The sequence below is a fragment of the Strigops habroptila genome, chromosome 4 (assembly GCF_004027225.2).
Source record: "Strigops habroptila isolate Jane chromosome 4, bStrHab1.2.pri, whole genome shotgun sequence".
NCBI classification, from domain to species: Eukaryota; Metazoa; Chordata; class Aves; order Psittaciformes; family Psittacidae; genus Strigops; species Strigops habroptila.
Window position 1 is genome coordinate 40,519,633 of NC_046358.1, and position 23,463 is coordinate 40,543,095.

The 23,463-nt window shown below is 36.8% G+C and overlaps 1 protein-coding gene across 2 annotated transcripts in view; it reads right to left on the minus strand.

Moving 5' to 3' along the window:
- Positions 1-7,774: 7,774 nt before the first annotated feature.
- Positions 7,775-23,463, minus strand: part of SCFD1 (sec1 family domain containing 1) — a 52,062-nt gene continuing 36,373 nt past the window's right edge. For both annotated transcript variants that reach the window (XM_030481618.1, XM_030481619.1), the window contains 7 exons: positions 22,766-22,841; positions 21,405-21,458; positions 16,770-16,822; positions 14,258-14,291; positions 12,897-12,962; positions 9,009-9,077; positions 7,775-7,997 (listed from right to left, as the gene is read on the minus strand). In XM_030481618.1, coding sequence (XP_030337478.1) covers positions 7,974-7,997; positions 9,009-9,077; positions 12,897-12,962; positions 14,258-14,291; positions 16,770-16,822; positions 21,405-21,458; positions 22,766-22,841 — 376 coding nt within the window. In that variant the 3' untranslated portion in view covers positions 7,775-7,973. The remainder of the gene's footprint in view (positions 7,998-9,008; positions 9,078-12,896; positions 12,963-14,257; positions 14,292-16,769; positions 16,823-21,404; positions 21,459-22,765; positions 22,842-23,463) is intronic.

Below are 23,463 nucleotides of genomic sequence, written 5' to 3' on the forward strand. Positions count from 1 at the left end.
CCAAGCTAATTGCATTCCATTGTAAGTATGGCTCCTGCTGCACACCGACCCTTCAGGTTTAATGTAAATAGCAAGTAAAATCACTTGATGTCACTTGATTAGTAATAATTTTATTTTAATTCACATCATGTCAACTCTTTTCCCATTTCAAAACAACTGGCCTACTGACTTCTTAAATTTAGACATGTTCAAGACTTTTGCAGTATCAAATAAAACAAAAGTACTTGCATAAGGAAGGCAACATATTAATATAACTGTGGTGTGGAAAATGTTAAGATTCCTAAATCCATGTTTTGTGTTTAATCATGAAATTTGCTTTGGCCCTTACATGTGTGGAAACATATTACTGCATGTCTGCCATTGTAGTACATAAAGTACTGGTGTTTCTGATGAGTTTTGACGAATTTGGGGATGAACAAAAGACGCAAAACGACAGAAGATACTGCAGGTAGATATTCTTTGACTGTTGGTCACTCAACTTTTACATCAAGTTGCACGTTCTTGTAGGAATATCAGTCTCTCTAAAAGCCTTGGGCACCTGACTGCATGCATTGCAAGACAGCCTGTTGGCATAAACGGATGTTTTCTTGTGCTTTCTGCCAAAATAGCTGTAGCGGTATTTGTAGCAAAAGAGTATTTTAGTTTATAGCCGCTTCTGTGTGATACATGAACCTGGTTAAGATTTTGTTTCCTTTCCAAACCAGGCTTTCCAGTAAAATATCAGCAGGATCATAGAATGGTTAGGGTTGGAAGGCACCTTAAGATCATGAAGTTCCAACCCCACCACCATGGGCAGGGACGCCTCACACAAGACCGTGTCACCCAAGGCCCTGTCCAACCTGGCCTTGAACACTGCCAGGGATGGAGCATTTACCACTTCTCTGGGCAACCTGTTCCAGTGCTTCAGCAGCCTCACAGTGAAGAACTTCTGATCATTGTAATGTTTTTAATCTCCACCTTTTTTTTTTTCCTTTTTTTCCTGGTGATCTATTGCCAAACCATTAAATCTTTTGTATACCTGCAAAATTTCATACAGTGGAACTTTAGCTGTTGCACCAAACAATGTGCAAGATCCTGAAGTCATTTGAACTGCCTTTTCTGTTTGGGTAGGCAGCATTTATTTTTCCTGGTATTCAGTACTGTGCCCAGATACTAGTTCCTTGGTAGCCAATTCTTCTAATGAAGAATGCCAATGTGTCCTCAGTCTCATCCCTGGCTTAGTGGGATGTGACTTTTGGATGCTGGAGTCTCCCTCCTGGCTCTGTTTGGTGACAGATATTACCAACCATACGTGGTCACTAGAGGTTCATGGCTCAATGTCCTGCTCTTCTGGCCACCCTTCTATGGAGAAGAGAGGAGGAAGAGAGAGTGATGTTCCCTACCCTTGGACCATCCCTGGGGTGGGGCAAGGTCCTCTACTCATGGCTACTGTAGAAAGAGTGTGGGAGCCTGTGTAGTGTGTCTCTGTAGGCTTGCTGATCGATAGCATTACTTTCTGCCCTTGCCTTTCATTTTAGGGGAAAATCTCCCTCTTGGAATTGTACTGGAGTCCTTTTTATGATCCCTCCGCCTTCCCACACTGCTGTCTGAGTGATCGTTACACCCTGATGCCTCGGGAGGGGCCTGTTCTCCATTTTCCCTTCAGGCTGAAACCTCTTCAGTTCCAGTCCTTGCCTGTGGTCATGTTGAAAAACGAGTATTTAATACTTGACTTTTCTGGAGCTTTCCATAAACCAAATAAGTTAGCCCCAAGCTAACTTATTGTCAGCTCCATGAACCCTTCTTCTGGCTTGTGTCATCCCAACACCTCCTGATGCAGGCATTCAGCTGGAAGAAGGAAGGTGCTTATCCGGACCTGCCTCTTTCATAGTCTCTCCTGGCCCCTACTGATGCCCGCCGTGTTGCCCACCCAGGCAGCAACACTTTCTGTGCTGTCTGACTTAGGCCACGGCACTGGGCCTTACTGAACACTGCTCCTCAAGCTTTGGATGCACTGGCGTTTGAGCAGCCATGGAGTCTTTATCACAATCTGCGTGCTGCAAGCTGTGATCCCGACCGTGCTGTGCTGAGGCTTGCAGCTCTGGCAATCACAAGGTCGCAGACACAGCCAAAATTGTTTTCCAGTGAGCAAGGGAAACTAAGATGGTAATCAAGATGCATCTGCAAATTGCAGTCAGTCCTGCCATCTCTCTCCAGTTTTACCTCTGTTGTGAGGAGGGGAAAAAAACAACAAACCTGCTTGAGAAGTTGGACTTAGGTGCGTGGCTGCTCACTTACAGGCTTCTTTAGGATGCAGCTGCAGAAGTGGAAGTCTTCTTACATTTAGAAGCACTAGGCATGATTGGAAAAATTGGAATACTCTGTATAGAAGGGGTAAATTTTGGGGAATCAGTAAAAACACTTGAACAAAATGGAATCCCTTTAACACAATAATTTTAAGCAAAAGGAAGGAGAAGACTAGATTAAGGTTGTCTTTCAGTGAATACCTCTTGAGGTCATTTAGCTTTTCTATTGTCGTTTTGAAAATACATATAAATATCCAAACAGCATCAAAATGTGACATGTTAACTAAATGATAGAGACATTTGTCCTTGATTTTTTACTACGAAAATTGCCAATGAATGCAGTCCAGGTTTCATCCTTTCTGGATCTAAATCAGCCAGAGTTGCATTTATTTCCTTAGCCCTGTTTTCATTCCCAGAATGAATGTTTATTAGAAATAGGTAACAGAAAACAAGGTCATCGTGTGCCAAAAGATTCTTCTAAATCTGATGTGTTTTTTGTTTGGGAACTTTAGATGTGCAAATATTTCTGTGGGTTTGGGAAGGGAGCTAGCTTTTTCCTTTGAGGCATCAATACGAGCATTTTGGGGCTAAATCCTTGTCTCTGCTGGGACAGGTTTCTAAGGTCCTGTAGAAAGCCTGGCTAGGTTACTGGTGAGCTTGGCACTTGAAGCCCAGATCCTGACCAGAGAGAGACTGCGCTGAGGGAGGCCAGGCCAGGGGAATAGCGGAACAAATTACTAATGACACCTAAAAAAGGAAAAATAATTTGGAAAACATCATGGATTTGGTGTTCGTGGTTCAAGTGCCGCAATTAGAAAACCATCAGTTTTCATCAGGGTTTCACTGACTGACTAAGCTGGATCCTATCCTAAAGCATAGGGACTGTGCTTTTGATCATTGGCATTGCAGTGAATTGAGGGGGAGAGGTAAGGAAAAAAAGACAGAAACTTAATCCTAACCAATACGTGAGAGATTTTATCATTTAGGAAAAAAAAAAAAGCCAAAACTGAACAACTTGCTCTGCAGAAGGGTGACCTCTTTTTGGTTCACCTGTTTTCATACTGGGCCCTGAGCCTGCAGAAATTCAACTCTTCCAGCAAGGAGTGAGTGTGGCTGAAGGTGTGAGCGCTTGCTCCTCTCTCCGAGAGCCCTGGGCTGGTAACACTGCTTTTTCTTGCCCTATGCAAGACAAGATTAATGGATGAGATTCCATTCACTGGGGAGAAACATGGTCTGCAGAACCATCAGAAAGCTGGTGACGTGGCTAGCAAAGTAAGAGCTGCACAACAATCTCGTGGAATACAGCGAGGCCCTACACAGCAAGTGTTTGTTGTCTTTGACGTTTCTAGAGGATTTCCAGTTGTTGGTTGGTTGGTTTGTTTTCCCTTCCTTTTCTTCAAACTACCACATATTCCTCATGTGATAAAGGTGACTTCCAGACTGATGGAGATAGAAAACCCACAGAAGGTAGATTTATGTAGTTACCTGCCCTGTGGAGTAGTGCTTATCTTCATCAGAGTGTGGCCACAGCGAGGGAAGGCTGGCTAGCCAAAGCTTTTGTCACTGGGAAGAAAAATATATCCTCAGTACTGGAACTGGACAGCAGATGACTTCTAGGAGTAGGTACCTCTCCCTGCGAGTTACCAATTCAAACTGCACCTGAATGAACAGGACCTGTGGCTGACTAACGACTGATGGGAAATGGATCAAGGTTCCAGTTCTAGGATGGACTCACATTGCAGCTGGAGCTCAGTAGCTTAGCTGTCAACAACCCCAGGAAAATGAAGCAAAAGAGATCCTCCTAGAGGACTGGAACATACTGGTAAGGGAATCTGAAGTAAATATTGTACCAGCGGTGTCTCACTTCATTCACATCTAGGAAGTGAGGGTGCCAGCAAAACTGGCAATACAACACTTAGCTTTGCTAATATACAAGCTCTACACAAAAAATCCTGTGTTTGCCTGTGAAACATTTTGTGCCATAATCCATTATCTTTGGCTGATCTCTCTCATGTGGTTTTGTGATCAGCTCTGATTGATAGTCTTTGTTAGGGACACATAACAGAAAACACGAATGCATAAAAGAACAAACAAAACAAGTAGGATGACACCAATCATATGGGATTTATAGATGGAAGAAAATGTTGCCATTATTCAATCTGTTTTATATGGTGTATATTTGTAGGCTAGAAAAAGTATATAAACAGTTACTTGCATTTGAAACAGACAACTGTATGTTGATTTATGGTTTAAAAAGTCTTTTGAGAGGCACGTATCGAATTGAATGCTTTGATTCTCTTTTTAAATCAGTGCTATGCTTGCAGTGTAAAAAACCCTAAATCCAAAACAAAACACAGCAACTACAGAAAGAATCCACACCAATTCTTGATAAGGGAAGCTACACGCCTCTCTGGCACTTCATTTGCATCTAGGTTATTTTCATCCATTTATTTTCATGATACATACATAATACAAGAATTTGGAGCAGCAAATACTAGTTACATTGCATGGCCATCCTGAGGTGATAACAAGCAATTTTGTTTAAAAGCATTATGTGTATGATCTATCCCTTAGATTGCCAAAACCAGGAATGTGCACGTGCATGAGATGGGAAGGCTGAGGTAAGACTTGGGACTGATCGTCCTGCTTATGGGATTTGTCTGGTTTTGCAGGATAAAGATCGCTCCTCCATTGCCAAACCAAAAAAGCCAACCTATGCAATTACTAAAAGGAGCTGGGGTAAGTTCAATATAACATTTTAAAATGTAAAATTTGGTCCTGCTTGGTCTTCAGAAGGGGAAAGACACAGACAGATAAAGCTACAAAGTTTATAATGAGAATTTCAAACTACCTTTTTTTAAAGTGCCTAATTCTGAAAAACAGAGGCACTATATTCATCATTAATTCCCAAAATAGCCAAGTAAATATTCTAAAACCTTCAAATTAAAACAAGAATGTGACTAAGTGAAGGGTTATCCTTTCAAACTGAATTCTTGAAGTGACTGAGTATATGCAACCATTTGTAAGATTTGCCTCTACTTCCTGAAAGACAGATGTGCCAGTTTTCCACAGGTGAAGGCCACAGTGCTTATTTTCTTCCTGAGAACAAGGACAGCACTTGAAACTCAGTCTTGTGCTGCCTTTGCTTACCTAAAGGGGAAGATAAAGCTCAATTACGAATTGCCAGTCCCAAGGCACGGAAGCTGGCTTTGCCATTGGCACAGCCCCACCAGCCAGCCCTGCCCGAGGTTTATCAACAAAGAGTAGGCTAGAAAAGTTCCAGAACTCCCTGGTCTGCCATGCAGCCACCTGAAAGATTTATTAGCAACATGAACACTGCATGGCAGGGGGGGTGGAACTTAAGATTCTTTCTAACCCAACCCATTCTGTGATAGATGATTCCATGGTATAATTTTATTTAAAAGACCTGCTGAGCCGGGCATACGCACAAGCCTGTGAGGAACCTCCGAGGATGTGAAGGGCATAGGGACTGGCTATAAACTGAGTAAGCATGCCAAAGAGCCAGCTCACTTTTAACATTGTTTGCCTCTAGATCAACCATGGAGACTTTTTGTACAACCTTCTACATTCCTAATTCTACAAGAGGTATTCAGGGAAAAGGGCTATGTAACAAAACCCAGCATGCCGTAACTTAGGTTGGGTCAGAAGGGAAGAAGCATGATGAGTACGCTGTTAAGAGTGGTAAATCTGAGATTTTAATGGTAATGGAGAGCTTTAGGACTACTACTATGATAAAACCAGAAAGCTAGTTTGGAGAGGAAAGAGAAGAATGTTTGAAGTGCCAAAATTGTGTTTATTAGTTAAAAAAAAAACAAACCCCAAAACCTGAACTGACCAGTGCACGCTCACAAGATCCAGCTATAAAGCTGGGCAGAAATGAAACCCATCTCAGAGGCAGTGTAAAAACTGCAAATTAAGTTTTTGATCACTGTCACCAAAGTAATTTCTGCTGTCTCTACGTAGTTTACTGAAATAGCAGAATCTGCAAGCTGTGATTTAGGAGTGCTCCTGGTTTAAATGAGGAGGGTCAAGATCTGGACAAAAAGCTGTCAGCAGATTTTTCAGAAGCTGTCTGTCAGCTGCAAGGTTAAAACTCTTTGCACAGGAAGCACAGTTTTCTTGGGGATGGATTATTTCAAGCTCCTGGAACACACTTCCACAGGAAGCAATAAACACCTTACATGTCATTTTCTTTTCCAAATGCACTTTCACCTTGTTTTTACTAACAAATACATAGGGAATTAGCATAACAAAGTGCATTTGACACAATGAGTCCTTGCTGACTGATGGATGGGAGAGCGCTCACATACAACTATAATTAACACCACAATAAATGCATTTATTGACTCGGTAAGGTTAGAAGTTTATAGTAGTAGTGTGGAGTAGCTTACAGTACTCAGCTGAAAAAACTAAATAACATTATTGCTTTTTAATACCATGGACTAGATTATGCATATTTTTACTGTGATACTTTTAAGGAATAGATCAACTGCATTTTTTGTATAGGCATGCTGGGGAAGAAGTATTGCCTTTAGAGCAAAATTAACATTCACCATTAAAGAACAGTGCAAAAAAAAAACCTGCTGAAAAATTTACAGTAAGCCACTAATTCTTAAGATCTCACAGTTTGTTAATAAAATCACAAGTATGTTCTTCTAACTTCTTCAGTATGTTAGGCCTCATTTTGAAGATGTATTATTGCTTCATCAGTAGCAATGCTGCTTTCAAAGAGGACATTTCTAGAGGCACAGACTTATATCTATAAAGAAATTTTGTTCCCTTCTCCCAATTCCCACATGCGCTCTTCAGAGCTACCCTAGCTGGCAAAATTATTTTATCATGAGATTCTTCAAATTATTTAACTGCCCCTACTTAATGCAGTTGTTAAAAACTGTATTTTAAATATGTGCTTATAATACAGTTAAGAGCTGTTCTGTGAGTATCACTTGGTTTCTTCCCAAACATAACAGTCAAAGCAGTTACAATAAAAAGTGCAGAAGAAAATTGTTAAAAATTCAAAACTGTAAAGTTTTACAGCTGAAACTGTGACTTTATAGGCAAGTAATTTTCTCTTAACCTTAAAAGCTAAATTTTACTGTATCAGAAACTTGTACTTCAAGTGTATCTTTGGACCATCAAGAAAAGACTGCACAAATCTAAGTATAATGGCTTTGGTAAAATAAAAGGGTAAGAACTTGAAGTAGTAATTCTCTTGCACTAACGCTGTTTGTCTGTGGTCCTAAAAGGCAGTTTTGTCCTTTTCAATTCTGTTAAATAAAGATAGTCTGGCTTTCAAGAAGAAAATATCTCCTAAAGAAAGACTTGACCTTTTATTCAAGCTATTCTTTGTTTACTGTAACAGAAACTATAGATGAGAACTTGAAAACGCTGTGCTTTTCAGCCAGTTCTGTCATACAACATAGCTCATGTCGCATTTAGAACGTAATAATGTGAAACCGACCCCCACCAAAAATATAGCAGGTTTTAAGGTTTATTTCTGAAATGTTGATATACACCTTATTAATTACAGATATTTTTTAAAAGTTATCATATTAATGAAATGGGGTTAAGTTTTAATATAATGACAAAATTATAGTTACGAAGATATCTGAATGTTGTAATAATTCTCTGTTGTCACTTTGCCATCCAGGTAATGGTGGTTCAGTCTTATTTCTGGCCAAGTTGGGACAGCTAAACATGAAGAGACAGAAAACCATTAGGCTGCTAATCTTATTCTTTCAGTCAAACCAATATCCAGTTCATACAGTAAGTACTTCTATCCTATGAGCTTTATTTGCCTCTTACAGCCAAAAGTATGCTGGTAATAGAACATGTACGCATACCCTCACACGAAAGGATCTAAGCTTCAAATATTAAGATTTCAATAAATCCGGGAAATAAAGGTACAGTGTACACAGTGAAGTCAACAAAAAAGTTAATTAAGCTGACTGAAGAGTTATAAGCTGGTAAGTACCATTTTTCTCCAAGTGCAACAAGAATTAATTTAGTTTTTTTAACATGTAATTTTGCTTAACAATTTATTCTCGCCTTAGTAGGAAGTAAAACCATAGGTGGTGACAGCTACTGAAGGGCTGCTATTTGCTGACCACCACGAATAATTTTTATTTTGCATTTGTATTGGAATGAGGCATAGAGACGTAATGGTGATTATAATGTTTTTAAACACAACTAGAAGATATGATTTTTTTAGTATAGGTATCGACAACATCAAGCTCCACTTGGCCAGTATTTATAAATACCCAAATTTGGGATGAAGGTTTAAACACCACAGTTAAACAGCAGTTTTTGACTTGTAAAAGTCTCTAGAATAGCCTGTAAAGACATGCTATTTGTGAAAATATCAGGAATGGGGTAATTTTTTTCATTAGTATTTATGTAAAGGCAATTATTACAAACTTGTTTACCTGCATTACCTTGAACTCACATTGACAATACAGGCCTTCAAAAGTTAATTAAAAATAATGACTCTAAACCCCCATTTCAATCAAATGAAAATAGATAAAAAGAACATGTATTAATCTTTCCCAAATTAGTTTGTGTGGGGTTTTTATATATATATATATGAAAATATAAATTTTTTTTTTGTTTGTTTTTTTAATCCATGGAGAAATATAAAGGTAAATAGGTCAATGCACAGCTACGGAGGTAATAAATATTACAGAAGTTATCAAAGGTACCTACCTGTTTTATAAACTGTATAGCATTAAAAAGTTCACTGCAGCCGTACAGGATGTGTTTGCCTTGTTTACCCTAAAAAAAGACAAGACAAAGAAATCAAGTGTTTAACAGAGTTGCAGAAGTGAAAAACTAATGGTATACCAAAAAAGTTCCCAAACCCCATCTTGATGATGTTGAAGTCTTACACTTCTGGCTGGAAAATGAACAGTTGTTCCACCAGAGGAAAACAACCCTGTAATTAAAGTGGAAAATGAGAGACTAGAGGCAGAAAGAAAGTGGGAAAAATGGGGCATTTCACACATTTAAACTCACTAGAATGCCAAGTTCTCTGACATATCTATGAATGGCCTGGGGAAGTTAACATCCCTACCTGAGCAATCCTGACCCCTACAATAACTTGGCACTGTGCTAAAAATAGTAATGACATTTACTGTTTTTGTTGTATTAGAACCTGAAAACTTCAATCTGCAATCGATTTCCCTATGATGATGACGATAAAGCCAGCACATTTTTTTGGTAAAGAGACTCTGAAACAAAGTGTTACGCTGATTTCGATTGGGTGCATAATAAACCTAGTGTGCAGTTTAACAGTATTCACTTAATAGTAAGGCTACCAAAAGGTTATGTTAGTATTTTGGAAATGAAAATTAGTTTAAGTAATACATAGTTTCAGACTGAGTTAATTTCCAGTGTTGGGCTAATAATCCCATGATTCCTCAAAGTTTAAGCATAGGCTTGAGAAACCTGTTTTACTGTTAAATTATTTTGCATTTTCCCATATTTAGGTACAAAATAGGAAAATAAGTCCTTGCTTTCACATATGTTATGAATTGTGCTGCTTCAGCAGAGAGTACCAGAAGCAGATTTGAACAGTCCTTAGCTGGCAGTCACACACTAACTGGGGAGATGGTAATCCTGGTTCAAGTCCTCATCTTTATTAATTTTGAGTCGTTTGTTGTAATAAGCTATTCTTGTCTCTGAGCAGGATCTTGAGCTTGCATCTTCCCACATTTCAAGCCAGCATTTTCTTAATCTTGATGCCTGAACAGGTCTGGTTTTGATCTAAACTGGTATTTTGACGGATTCCACTTTCAGCAGTATGACTGAATAGTATTTGTTTCTGCCTAGTACCAAGAAAAAAAATTAAACTATACAAATAAGCAGAGCACTGGAACAGGCTGCTCAGGGGGCTGGTGGAGTCTCCCTCTCTGGAGACATTCAAAACCCACCTGGACATATTCCTCTGTAACCTGCTCTATGTGGCCCTGCCTTGGCAGAGCGGTTAGACTATGGTCTTCAGAGGTCCCTTCATGCCGTAATGATTCTGTGGTTCTGTGAAATGGGACTGTTGTCTTTCCGGCAGCTCTAAAATACATTCCAGCCTGTTGTATATATTCTTCTAAAAGTGAAAATTTTAAAAAGTGTATGCTTTTTTTGAAGTTAATTTCTTAGTGCATTCAAACAAAGATCTCTATCTCCAAATGACTATTGGAGCCAAGTCAAAAGCACTCAACATCTAAAAAAAACAAACCCAAAACCCAATTCAACACTCTGCAGTCCAGTATTTTTTCATGACTGAAAATCTATGCTGGATTTAAATTTCTTGTGATATAACATCTATCACAAATTGGAACAGATTATCAAGCAGTACCTTTCCAGCCACATACAAAAGGACATTAAAAGACATGCTAAACTCTCCTGTATAAAACCATATGCTGGTCTACCCTTGAGGGTCTCTATGGCTTTCAATTTTGATGACACATTTTCAGCATGTTGAACCGAACTTGGCCAATGTATTTATTTTAAGGCATAATCTGCCTTGCTGACATAAATATTTGCTTTTTGATGATGTGAGATAGTCCGTTATAGCACAGAACTGCAAATAATTGGATTTGAGGGTTTCTCTTAATTCTCCTACAAAAACACCCAGAATGTCAAAGCCGAATGAACGTTGCTTCCTGTTTTAGGAAGATTTAAAATACTTTCTCTGTGCTTTCAGAGGCAAACTGGCAAAACAGATAGTGCTTAGAAAAATAAAGCAGTGAATAAAATCGTTGTGGTATCTGCTTGCAAGAACAGAGCTTTTTTCTGTTCTTGCAAGCAGATATCTTGCAAGGTACCTTCTGATTCCTCCTTTTTATTCTGGAGGAAGACTGATTGAATATTAGAATAATTAATAAGCTACATCTGTTGAAACAACAGATGCTGGAAGCGTACCCCATAGAAAACGCAAATGTTACTGGATAAGCCTGTAAGAGCAACCTGGGAGAGGCAGATAAGTCTCGGGGGAGGGGGAGGGGAGGTGGAATTAACGCTTTCGATAACTTTTGTTTTTTTCACGAGCAAATGGCTCAGTGGAATCAAAGTGGGGGAGTCTTATCCCCTGAGAGGTCATCTCCCACTGACCAAGTAAGCACTCTGGTTGGAGAAACATACAGAGCTCTTCAGCTGTGACAACAGATGATGAAGAAACCACTATCCATGGGTTCCAGAAGAAGAAAAACCACATCCAACCTCTGGCTCTGTAAGATCTAACATTACCATTCCCGTAGTTTTTAGTTCCTTCTGTCCTCTCCATCTGTTTACCAAATAACCTCCTCTTTGCCCTCTTGTTCCTCAGAAACTTCAGCTTCCTGCCTCTTTGTATGAAGTTCCTCACTGAATGCTATAATTAGTTATCAATAAGAATGTAAGTGCTAAGCCGAGCCTAGATGATTTCTTTAACTTACATTCCTCTTCATTCCTTTTCCCTACCCAGACTAGCTCTGTTCCAAAACAGCTGCCTGTTGGAGGTGGGGGGGAAACAACTTGGCACACATGTTCTGACTTTAAGTTCTTCAAGATTTACCTGGTCTTGTGCTTGTTGTGTGCAAGAAGTGGTTTTCAGTGACTAATGTTCCTTTTTTTTTTTTTTCTTTAAATCCTGGAAGTGCTTGAATTCCACCTCTACGCCCCAAGAACTGTGATGATGCAGCTACTTTTGTCCATCCACTGACTAGGCTGCTAGGGTAGCCAGCTGGAACCAGAGACATTAAGTCTGTTATATCGGCATTACAGAGCCAGTTACGGTTTTTTTCCTTTTGCATATAACACCTCTTATGAATTCTATAGAAGCAAATGATGCAGCATATCAAGATTGAAGTTCCATTAACTCATCAGCGAAAACTTCTAAATGGGGGTAAATAATAAATGCTTAGATATTGATGCCAATCTGATCTCTGCTTTGACAGACAGCATCGTATTTGCATTATGTTGGCTTCTGAAACAACAGACATTATGTTCAAGTAAGACTGTTGTAAAATAAGATACTGTTATCTGTAGGCTTTGTTTTGAACCGACTTCATATTGCTAAGTTGCATATCAAAAAGCACTGTCGTATCTCATTTGCAAGATTTAAGAAAACTAGAGAATTCTGTGCAGTTCCTTACTTTCAAGGCTATGATACGCTACAGCTGCTTTATTTAACAACAGCAAATGAAAACTAGTGACAGGACTCTCGCACAATATGAACAGCCAAACTGACAGTGCTTGATGTATAGTACAGAAGACAGGTTAATTCAGTTAAAACTACATCTGTAACTTCAGTTAGCTACATCAGTTTTCAACCACGCTAGTGTGTATGAAGACAAAATAAAGCAGAATGCAGTTCGCAATTCAAAAGTCCAACAAGAGCAAAAATACTGGAAACGGTAACTCTTTGTTGATCTGAATTAATAATCCACATTTTTCTACTGATTTCTTATATACTTTTTTCCCAGGATCTGTATATAGTAAGAACACTAAGCCTAGTTTCATAGACTCAATCTTCTACATACTAAATGTTACAGAAAACCTCCTAAAACTGGTTTCTATCAGCAAGTTGTAGACTATAAATGACGAAAGTGCACATACCTTTATGTAGTCAATAAGATTTTGGTATTCAATATAGTTGCCTCCTCCGACTACAAACACTATCGCCTAAAAGGCAACACATACATAATCAGAGTTTGTATTCAAATTCTTAACATTTCAGTAGTAAAATACATACCAAATCATCAAAGCTACAATAAAAATAATCCTAATCACACTGCAGTCCAGTAAGAACTGGATACAGAACCACTAGCTTCCTACCTGAAAGATAATAGAAGAGTTTTAGAAGGATGCAGAATAGCAAGCTGAGAGCTTTTAGCACGTCACTATCTTCTACTAAGAAATATTTGAAACATATGCAGTTCCAACATGTTACTTTTTTTGTGCAGAGCTGTCTCCAGTGTCCATAGGAGCAGTGAAAATATTTCCATGTATGAGTAAGAATAATTTGGGACACAAATAAAATACTTCCATTACAAGGGAATACACTATTTCCTGATTTCCCCCCCTCCCACTTACTACTGGTAATAATCTATAATATTACAGGTAAAGGCCATCAGTATCTTGTGGGCTATGTTTAAAAGGGAACAATTAATGAATAGAAAAAGGAGGAGAATAGAAAAATTGCATCATTTTTGTTAACATTCACTATCCAAAATTGTTTGACTACAGTATATGAATTTTGTAGAGATTTTGTTACTATTGACATTTTTGCTATGATCATCTGTTAGCCAATATGTATGACACCACACAGTATTTCTTTTGTTCAGGATAATTAGGAGAAATCTGAGACATTTGTATACTGCCAAGGTAAGATTTTGCTTATGAAACTTGGTAGTAAGATCAGATAAGTGAGATGTTTACTATTTGCAAATATTTATGTTGAAAAATACTGAAAGTTACTGGCATTGATATAAAATGACAACATCTACTGTTGTTTTGCTTTCTTCCTTTAATTGCAGAGACTCTTTAAAACACTGTCACTTAAAGCAGTAGTAAACACTGCTCTTTAAGGCAGGACAAAGGATTGAATCTAAAGAGCATTGTAAAGATCTGGTATTAAAGTGGGGGGATTTGAACTGCTGAGCACGCAATTACGATACTAATGAATCCCTGTAATTACCTTTAGAAGAGTTTTCTAGATTTTTTTTTCTTGAGTATTAGTTAATGCTTACATAGTCCTTTGAAGATAAAAAGACTTCTTCAGAATAACAGCTAATTATAATCAATATTAGATAAAACTAGTCTAAGTGGCTTTTGCAAACAAGACCTCTTGTTTTGGCTGGTTTTTTTTTTTTAATCTTGATCATCAAAAATTGCTGGTACTTCAAGAATTTTGTTTTGGGTTTTTGTTTTTTTTTTTTTTTACACATGGACATTGAAAAATAATTTATGTGACTTACCTCCTGGAATGGATTTTTGTTTCTTGGAACTGAGCTATAAAAAGAAATACAAACTACACTTTATATTTTGTTAAGACATTACTATAAATATGCAAAATAAGTATCATGTAAACATATTTCTGGAATGCAATAAAACATTAGACAAAGATGTAAATAGAACAGTAACCGACCTCCTGCATTCATTCTCCAAGTATTTTATTTAAAAGGTATGTTATGAAAAATCATTCATTCTACAGGACTGAACACATGGGTAAATAGGAGTTTTACTACACCAGTTTTAAGGTTGCTGTTTGAATCATAAGCTTTATGACAACACTTTAGAGCTTAAAAGTTCCAACTCTGGTGCTGCTAGGCAGGAGCAAATACAATGAGTAAAAAATGTCATCAGTGTTAGCACAGTTCCTGACACCTACAAATCCTGCCTATTGGAATCTTAACTAGGTAAGGCCAGTCAGTTTGCAGTGCCTGCGTTATATACTTACTGATGCTTCAAAACTGACTATTGGCAGCAAGTATGTGTTCTGGTGTCACAGCAACATTAGGAATAAAAAGATTTAAGGAGGAAGAGGTAAGTTACAGTTTAGGTGGTATAGGCTCTTCCTTTCCACCTGAATACAGTCTTAGACACAGGGAGGTAGCAGGGCGAGGGGGAGAAACCTCTTCTCCTGCATCACCCTGCACCTTCAGGAGGAAGGGAAAAGACAAAGACAAAGCTCTGAAGGGTCAGTTTGCTCTCCTGCCCGTTGCTCACACATTGCTACCAGCTTCCTGTCCTGTACTGGCCTGCAGCCTCAGGTAGTCAAATATGTTCTAACATAGAATAAAATGTTCTAACATAGAATAAAAGCAGAGCATTTTTTCCTTCAACTTCTCTTTTCCCTTATTTCAAGAAGTTTACTTTGAGTGATGAACAACAATTGCCTCAACATAGACTTCAGTGTATCAGAAGTTTTTTTTTAAGAGGGAATAGTTATCTCTAACATGTTGTTTTGATCTGTCATGAATACTATAGACTCAACATAAGTAGAACTGTTACCCCACTTCTCTCGTTTAATATGATATGACAAAATCGTATATGCTTTGTGCCATCCTTTCATTTCTGGGGGCAAGGACTGTTTATACTTGAGGTAAGCTTTACACAGGATATAGAGATACTGTTTTGCTAAGACTGAAATACAGTAATGCAGTTCCTACTCTGTTTAAAAAAAAAAAGGGTAGAAACACCAGTATTAAAACACTAGGCTGGAAAGAAAACTAGTCATTTTTAAATATAATTCCCTTAATTATACTATTTTATTTTGTTATTTCAAACTAGTAACATTCTTTCAAGTCAGCTAAGCTACATTTTTTTATCATCCACATAAATATCTGAAGGGAGAATTAGACAAACCCCTGTATGGCTATGCATATTTACATGAGAAAAACCCTTCAGCTTTAACAAAACACCTTTGTACAAAATTCCTTAAAAATACTACACAAGCACAACAAAACAATGAATAATTAAAATGAAACACAAAATACTGACGATTTTCTTCTGCGATGCTTTGGAGATCTGCTTATCTTTAAAATTATATAGTCTGTAATAATACTTTCCAACAAAACACATATTATCTGAAATTTGTTTCCTGTTACTAGTTATGCTGTCAGAAATAGACTTTTCATGTTTCAAGACCAGAGGAAGCAGGGACAGATTTCGATGCAAATAACTAAAACCAAGTCTGGACCTACTTTATCCATATTCATCCTGTAACAAAGCCGTGCAATTAAATGAGCTGATTACTTTTCCCAGAGGTCGATGAAAATTATTTTTAGAAGGTATGTTAAAGCAAAGTATCTTCTGTTTCTAGGGTACTAGAGATGACATTATTAGCCACAGTTACTGGTCAAAGATATAAAACAAAATGTATAAATTTATAAACTTCTAGTTTAATCCCTCTTGCTCTCTTTTATTGGCGAAATGAACACTATCCAACTCTCCCTTAGTACGCACATGAATGGAAAAGGTGCACCTGCACATACAAGAGCAATTGAAGTCAATTTTTAATGATTTTTTTTTCAAAGTAATTAATACACTACTAAGGAAGGGTTATATTCAAATAAAATTTGTATCTATCTGTTTAAAAAGTAATAGTACACCAAAAATTTTCTATCATCATCTGATGACTTTTTAATTTAACAGTGAAACCCACGAAGTTTCAAAGAAGCCAAGCAGTACAACTGTAAAGAATTCTAACATTTATTACTGCTAAATTTTAGCGCACATTGCTGTGACTGAATCGACGTACATGTCAGCAGCATGTTCAGTCACTGGAACAAAAGATTTTTTTTCTCTGCAGTGTTATAACAATTTATCTGGTTGAGCCAAGTTCCTGTTGTGAACACCAACTGTCTTGACTTAGAATTAATGATTTAAATTAATTACTCGTAGTCAGCAAGGAAAATAAACCCAAATTTCTTAAATTAGCCTTTTCACAGGGTACAAGGAAAGAAACAAAACTCATAGTAAACTCACCTGTCACTGCCTCGTAGCATCTTGGGGTCAAAATACCGGTAGTCATCTGTCTCCTACCAAAATGTACATTTTTATCTCAAAAGATTGAAATTTTGGCTTATGAATTTCTGCTTCTATCTATTACATTGAGCATCATTCAAACCAATGTCATTTCCCATTTAGCTGTCACATCATTAAAAATTAATTGTGGTGTCCACTAATATTTATAGAGCAGCATAAACAACAGTGAGAAAGCTATGAAAGGTGCTATTCAGCTTTTTGTTTCTGGTCCATCTAAAATTGACTGTTACACACTTTCCAAAAAATACACTGGTTTCATAATAAATCCCAACAGAAAGACAGCATGCAGAAACTACAATTAAGGTGTTACCAGCTTTGGAGGAACATCACATGGTTATAAATGCTAAAATTTTCCAGATTACAGAGATCTGCTATTGATTTAATCTTCTAAAACAAAACATTTCTATGGCAATGAATGCTAAATACAAGGCAGACCAAGATCTGCTACTGTTACGTAAGTTACCCTTTTCATTTCATGATTTATGACTACTATTAAACCAAAATTAAGCTCTTGAAGAAAAACGAGTTCCACAAGAATTCAAAAAGTCTGTCTGTCTAAACTATAGAAAAAAAAATTTCTTCTTTACACAAAACACTGAGGCACTTCCAGTATTTTTATTGGCAACAAGCAGGATTTTTGCCAATTATTACAGATGAAAAACAAAACTTCTTAGTAACTCCTTCTGACAACTACTTGGCTTTCTTCTGTTTCTATACTACATTTTCATCCAGGTACTGTGAAGTTTAGTTTGTGGATAAACTCCATGCAGGACTACAGTTGATTTCATCTGGGTGCTTACGTGCAAGATCTCTTGTGTTTTAATGGTTCTATAGAGCAGAAATAATTCTCCTTGATTAGTAGACAGATTATCTCAGGAATTTATTAGAGCTATATAAAGCATAACCATCTTTAATACTACAAAACTTCTAGTTTACATGTGGTATTTACACACACAGAAAATAGATCTATTTGCTATTAAGGACATTTACATAATTACATAAAATAAGTCTCTTATCCTCAAGTTTGGCTTTTAAAAAAGTTTAATTTACATCTAACTACCCACTGAATCTCTGTAAAATACTTTTGTATGCTCCACTGGTAACGTCAATTGTATTTGTAAAGTCTGCCAGCACTGACGATTTTGGCATCCTTGTCCGCAAAGGTGGCATAGCAACTTTGGAGCAATGAGAGAGCTGGGAACAGATAAATATTGCTAGACCAAAATTGAGAGGTTTTTGAGGAACCTTTAACTCAGATAAAGAGCTGCAGCTTCCCTGCTTGTCAAAATGAATTCAAATTAATGCCAGAACTAAAATCAGAGTTTAAAAAACCCCCACAGAATTACAAACATTTCCTCCTGAATATATTACTGCTCTGTTTTTTCGTTGTGGGCTTGTGTAAGTAGGCACACTAAAAATGGTAAAGTAATAGAAATGTGATAAGCTAGTTTTGGGTTTTTTTTCTGTCATTGTTTAAATACACCGTTCCTGCTGAAATAATTTCTGCAGATGCAGGGAAAGAAACCCTACTAGATTTTATTTGATTTAAGAAGTAGTTAGTGTGCCAGTAAAAACAACTGTATAGCAGTTTCCTTACACACAACTGAATTTGTGACTTCCCCAACCAATTCAAGAATAAAACTCATACTTTTGAAATGATAAACTTAATTTTTAAGATTTCAAATTAAAATGGTAAAAGACCCATGGAACTATCCTTTACTTTCAGCATGTATCTGTTTTTCTGCAGAAGCTAACATGACTAGTTTGGATTAAGGAAATCCCCCACTTCTAGATTTTTTTCATTGTAATACATGAAAGGTAGTCAGTCACATCCTAAGCCTGAAAGATACCAGTCATTGAAAAGGATGATACTAACCAAAATACAGTTCCATTCATATATATCACCCATAAGATTTATCTACCTCAAAGTCAATACAAATGTGTATACTGTATTGATGGAGGCTAAACCCCTTTTATGGCAAATTCCCAAAATATTAAAGGTTTTATTATCAAAGACTGTCCTTTCTCAAGAGTCAAACCATCTTGTGTAAGATATGTAGAAGAACCTCCATAATTCTATACTAAGTGGTGGTCAATGTCCTATCCATGGTTTAAAATTTGTGTATACTTGACAAAATGATTGTTTCTGTGCTAGGAAGATTCAAGCTTTTAATCAATCTCTAGTGGTACCAAAACAAAGCAACTATGTTATTAGATTTATGAACAGAACATTCCTTTATGAAAACATAATCCCCAAAGCAATTGCTTAAAAACCTGCTTTGAGCAACAGATCTTTCTACTAACACCTCCCTCCTCCCCTCCAAGCATATAGGTTGCTTTAAGGTCATCCATGAATGTTTCTAAGTACTTCAAGAAAAAGTGTAACTATAGTTAAACAATCTAGACAAATTAAAAAAAAATTACAGGATGGTATTATCGCCCATGAGAACTGCTCTATCTGTTCCTGCTTCTGAAAAACTCAGACAACACAGGTGTAGACTCATTTCCTGGTAGCTGTCCTCATGAGAGAAAGGAAGCAGCAGGGACAAGTAACATACAAAGTGATTGACAGACAACCCTACAGAGCATATAATTCTGAATAGGCTTAATATTTCAACTGACAATATTTGTGAATGTTTGTGGTACAAGTTGCACATTTAATATACTTTACTGCATTTTATATTTAGAAAGATTATTTACATTCATTGTAGTAATTCTTCGACTTCTCAATAATCTATTCTCATTTTGCTTTGCAGCTTTCATCTGTACATCTTACTGACACTGTGGTCAGTAAGATTCAATGAACTATACAGGAGATTTTTTTTCTGTGTTGTAAAAAAAAAATTAATTAAAATGTTAAGCTTTTTTTCCCCTTTGTATTTTGCCTGTGAAGCAATAGTTTTTTATTGTGGGGAACAGAAAAGGGCCTCAAACACCAGAAGAGGAACAAAGGCCACAGTAGAGCATTTCCACGCATTGACCTTTTCCAGATACAATTTCACTTCTGTTGATAGTACAGCAAATCTGAACATACCACAATGACTCTCTGGTTTGCTTCTGTTAGCGGAAACTTACTCAGAAAGTTGCTGTCGGTTTTCCTGGAGGTGAGGAGAATCATTCTTTGGGGCTTGCCTGTTCTATAAATCGAAAAGTACGACTCTCTGTTCTGGAACATGAATTCCAGTCTCAGACATGGCAGTGAAAAATGAAGCCTCTGTGTGACAGACTGGCTCAATCTCTACATTTTCAAGTGAGAAGACCAATGTTTTCTTCAAATTATCAAAGTGATCATGGTTGGTTTGTATGTGACAATAGCAGGTGAGCAAAAAAACCACCCCCTATGACTTGTAAACTTTTCCAAAACAAGTGTTAAACTTGCAGCCTGAGGAAGCTAGTTGTTGATTTTGCATTATTTTTCACCTACTTGTAAGTTATCTGTAATTTCGGCTTTCTGTATTAAGTGTTCTGAGTGACCTCTACTGGTTGATCAGATAAAATTAGCCCTGTACGTATTTTCCAAGTCTTGCAAATAAGGACAACATTCTGCTGCCACTGAAAACAGTGTCAATTTCTTGGTTCATTAAAGAAAGCAAATTTTCTGCTAACAATCATAAGATATACTATTTATGAAGCACAGTTTAAGAAAAGACAGGATTACTTGCATGTTGATAATTTTCATATTTCTCTCTCTTTACATATAGTTAATAACTGAAGGTGAAAGTAAACTAAGAGGAATGTTTTAAATCTACTAACTAGTGTGAGATATTACTTTTGTATCTATATAATGCTGATGTCACTAAACCAGGAAGACTGAGATGTGACAAACATATTAAAGCTTTCCAAATGACTTTTAACAGGTGATTTTTTCAGAATAATTTTGTGCACAGGATGGTGGTATATAAGAGTTCTGAAGGAACAAAATACATGGAAAGAAAAAACAAACTGCTTTGACTATATATCCTGTATAAAAATACTTATTTTTAGCTATTTTTAGCTAAAAATTCTAGTAAATGTCTTGACCACACAGCTAACACTTAAGTGCTTCAAAAGTTTGTAACTTATGTAAGTCTGAGTAAATTTTCACAGAAATAAGGGGAAAAGAGGACTTTTCTGACACAAAACTAACTGCCCGCAAACATAAAGCCTGCATTAGTACTAAAATATTTTCCTCTAAATTGCAAAGCTTTAAAGATGTGGGAAATGGAACTCTCTGACACATTTCTTTGTAACTACTTTCCTTCTGAAATCACACTCTTAAAAAAAAAAATCATCTTGATGCGAAGAAAATTTCAGCCCACAATTTAACTTTTAGAAATTTAGGAGCAACAGAAACTCAGGATAACACAAGATTAATAGAAGCTCAGAATAGATAAAAACCTCAAAACCATTAGGTCCAATGAGACACAATAAATTGTCATTGTTTAAAAACCATTTCTATGCAAAAAAATCTTACGAACAGCATGACTAGATGTAACTTCGTTATCATGGGAAAAAAAAATAGCCATGGCATATTACATGACAGCCTCAAGATTTCATTTGTTCCACCTCCTTCCATGTGAAGACAGTTATACTCACAGGGTTTGACTTCATCTCCATAAGGTTGTCCAGTATACGTGTGACTGGCAGATTCTGTAAAACATAGCGTGAAATTAATGGAACACTGAAATGCTTACCAAGAATTATTCACAGGAAAATTATTATTTATATTTATATTAGTTTACAGAGCATTTGAAATACTACTTTAAACTGGTTTTCGCTTATATTTTTGTAAAGGGTGAGCATTTTTATCATCACCTGAACTACCTTTCTGCACAGAAAGCGCAAACATCTGAGGAGCATCGAGCTAGGGGAGGCACAGAAAGTGCAAAAGAAGTGTGAAGATAGGAACAGAGTTGTGTTTAGGTATTGCTAATATATAAATTCTTAAGTTTTTGCAGTTCAAAGAAAGAATTGTAAAGCTGAAGACGAGAATTAAGGGTGTGATTCTGAAAAAGAACTGATGTCAAAGAAATGAGTAAAAGAAGCAATCCTGACAACAAATATTTGGATGAACTGGAAAGGAATAAACTGAGATGAGATTCAAGATGACTTTTCGTTATTTAAGATGGGAAATGTTAGCTTGGACAAAAGATCTGAAGTATTCAACAGTCAAACCACTTTAGTTAGAATAAACTGAGGGAGAGTTTACATAGCAACGGAATTGGAAATGTGTCTTGTTGACAGAATATATCAAAAAAGAACATTCCAAAGAATGATCTACAAATAACACTGAAAAACACTTTGTAAAAAACCCAATGTAAATGCCCAAATGACTGAATGAGAAATAAAAAGTTAACTTTAATAGAAATACCACAGACCTACATCAGGCTTAAAAATATGAGAAAGAACAGCATTTTATTTGGCTACCCCAAAACACCTGGAGAAGGAATTAGAAGCCAGGGAAAAAATATCCTGAAAACATTGGCATTATAGCTTCTTGCTCACTCAGAACCCAAAACAAAGGAAACCATTTTGTCAAGAATAATACTAACTTCTTAAAACCACACATGCTAAAAGAAATGATAAAGTGATTAATAAAAGATGAATAGGAGGTCTCATTTAGAGCAGAAATATTATCTATTGTTGCAAGTTTATGAACTAGTCTAGTTTGAGTTCACAGCTGCTCCTTTTCTGATGCCGAAATGAGTCTTAATTGCACATACTGGAATCTAATTTCTTATGACTGGAGGTATTCAAAGAAAATTTGAACATTATTCATTACTTTTCTAAAAACTGGAAGCTACAAAGTGACAGATCTACCCACCAGCAGAGGTTCATGTTTGTTTTTTTTTTTTTACTATCCAACTAATATTATTAATATGATAGAGGCACGAAGTTCTTTTTCTAAATGTTCCCAATGCTCATGTAATAGGCTTTCTTTGTTTATTTCAACTTACTTGTTGCTTCAGTACCAAGTTCTTCACTCCTTCCATTACAAACTGTGATCCTGTATTCATAACACGTGAAAGCAGACTGAAAAACAAAATAAAGATTATCTGTAAGACCTTCTTTTTTACATTTTCATTCTTAAGCTTTATGCTGACATCAAATTCCCATTAAAGTTGATGGGACTAAAGGACCAACTAATTAATATGGTCACGAAATATTTTCTTCAAACCGCATGACAACCCAGCATACAGGAATACACCTATAAATTAGCAGTTAGATCCTCACCTATCAGTGGAAGTCTTGAGTTCTAGTCTTTAATCCATTGAACAGTTTATTTTACAACTTCAGTAATGCACGGATTTGAGCGCTCCTTTCAAGTGGGTATCCTAATCAATTAACAGAGATTCTCAGTGTCTCCAACCAACCAACCAACCAGCATTTTTTCCAAGTGAGACAGCACTGGAATTCTAACCACACTGCACCACAGTTTCTCTACGACAGTGACAGCGCATTCCTGAAAGTAAAGTTGGTAATGAGGAACCAAATCCTCTCAAACATGGAAAGACCCAACTCCCACATCCTGTATGGGATATAGGTACCCTTAGCACAGTCATTACCTTTTCATGTCTTGAAATAAATAACTACACCTTTCAACAAGCAGATAGACACTCAGTCCAGGACATCCTAATGAAAAAGCAGTGTGTTC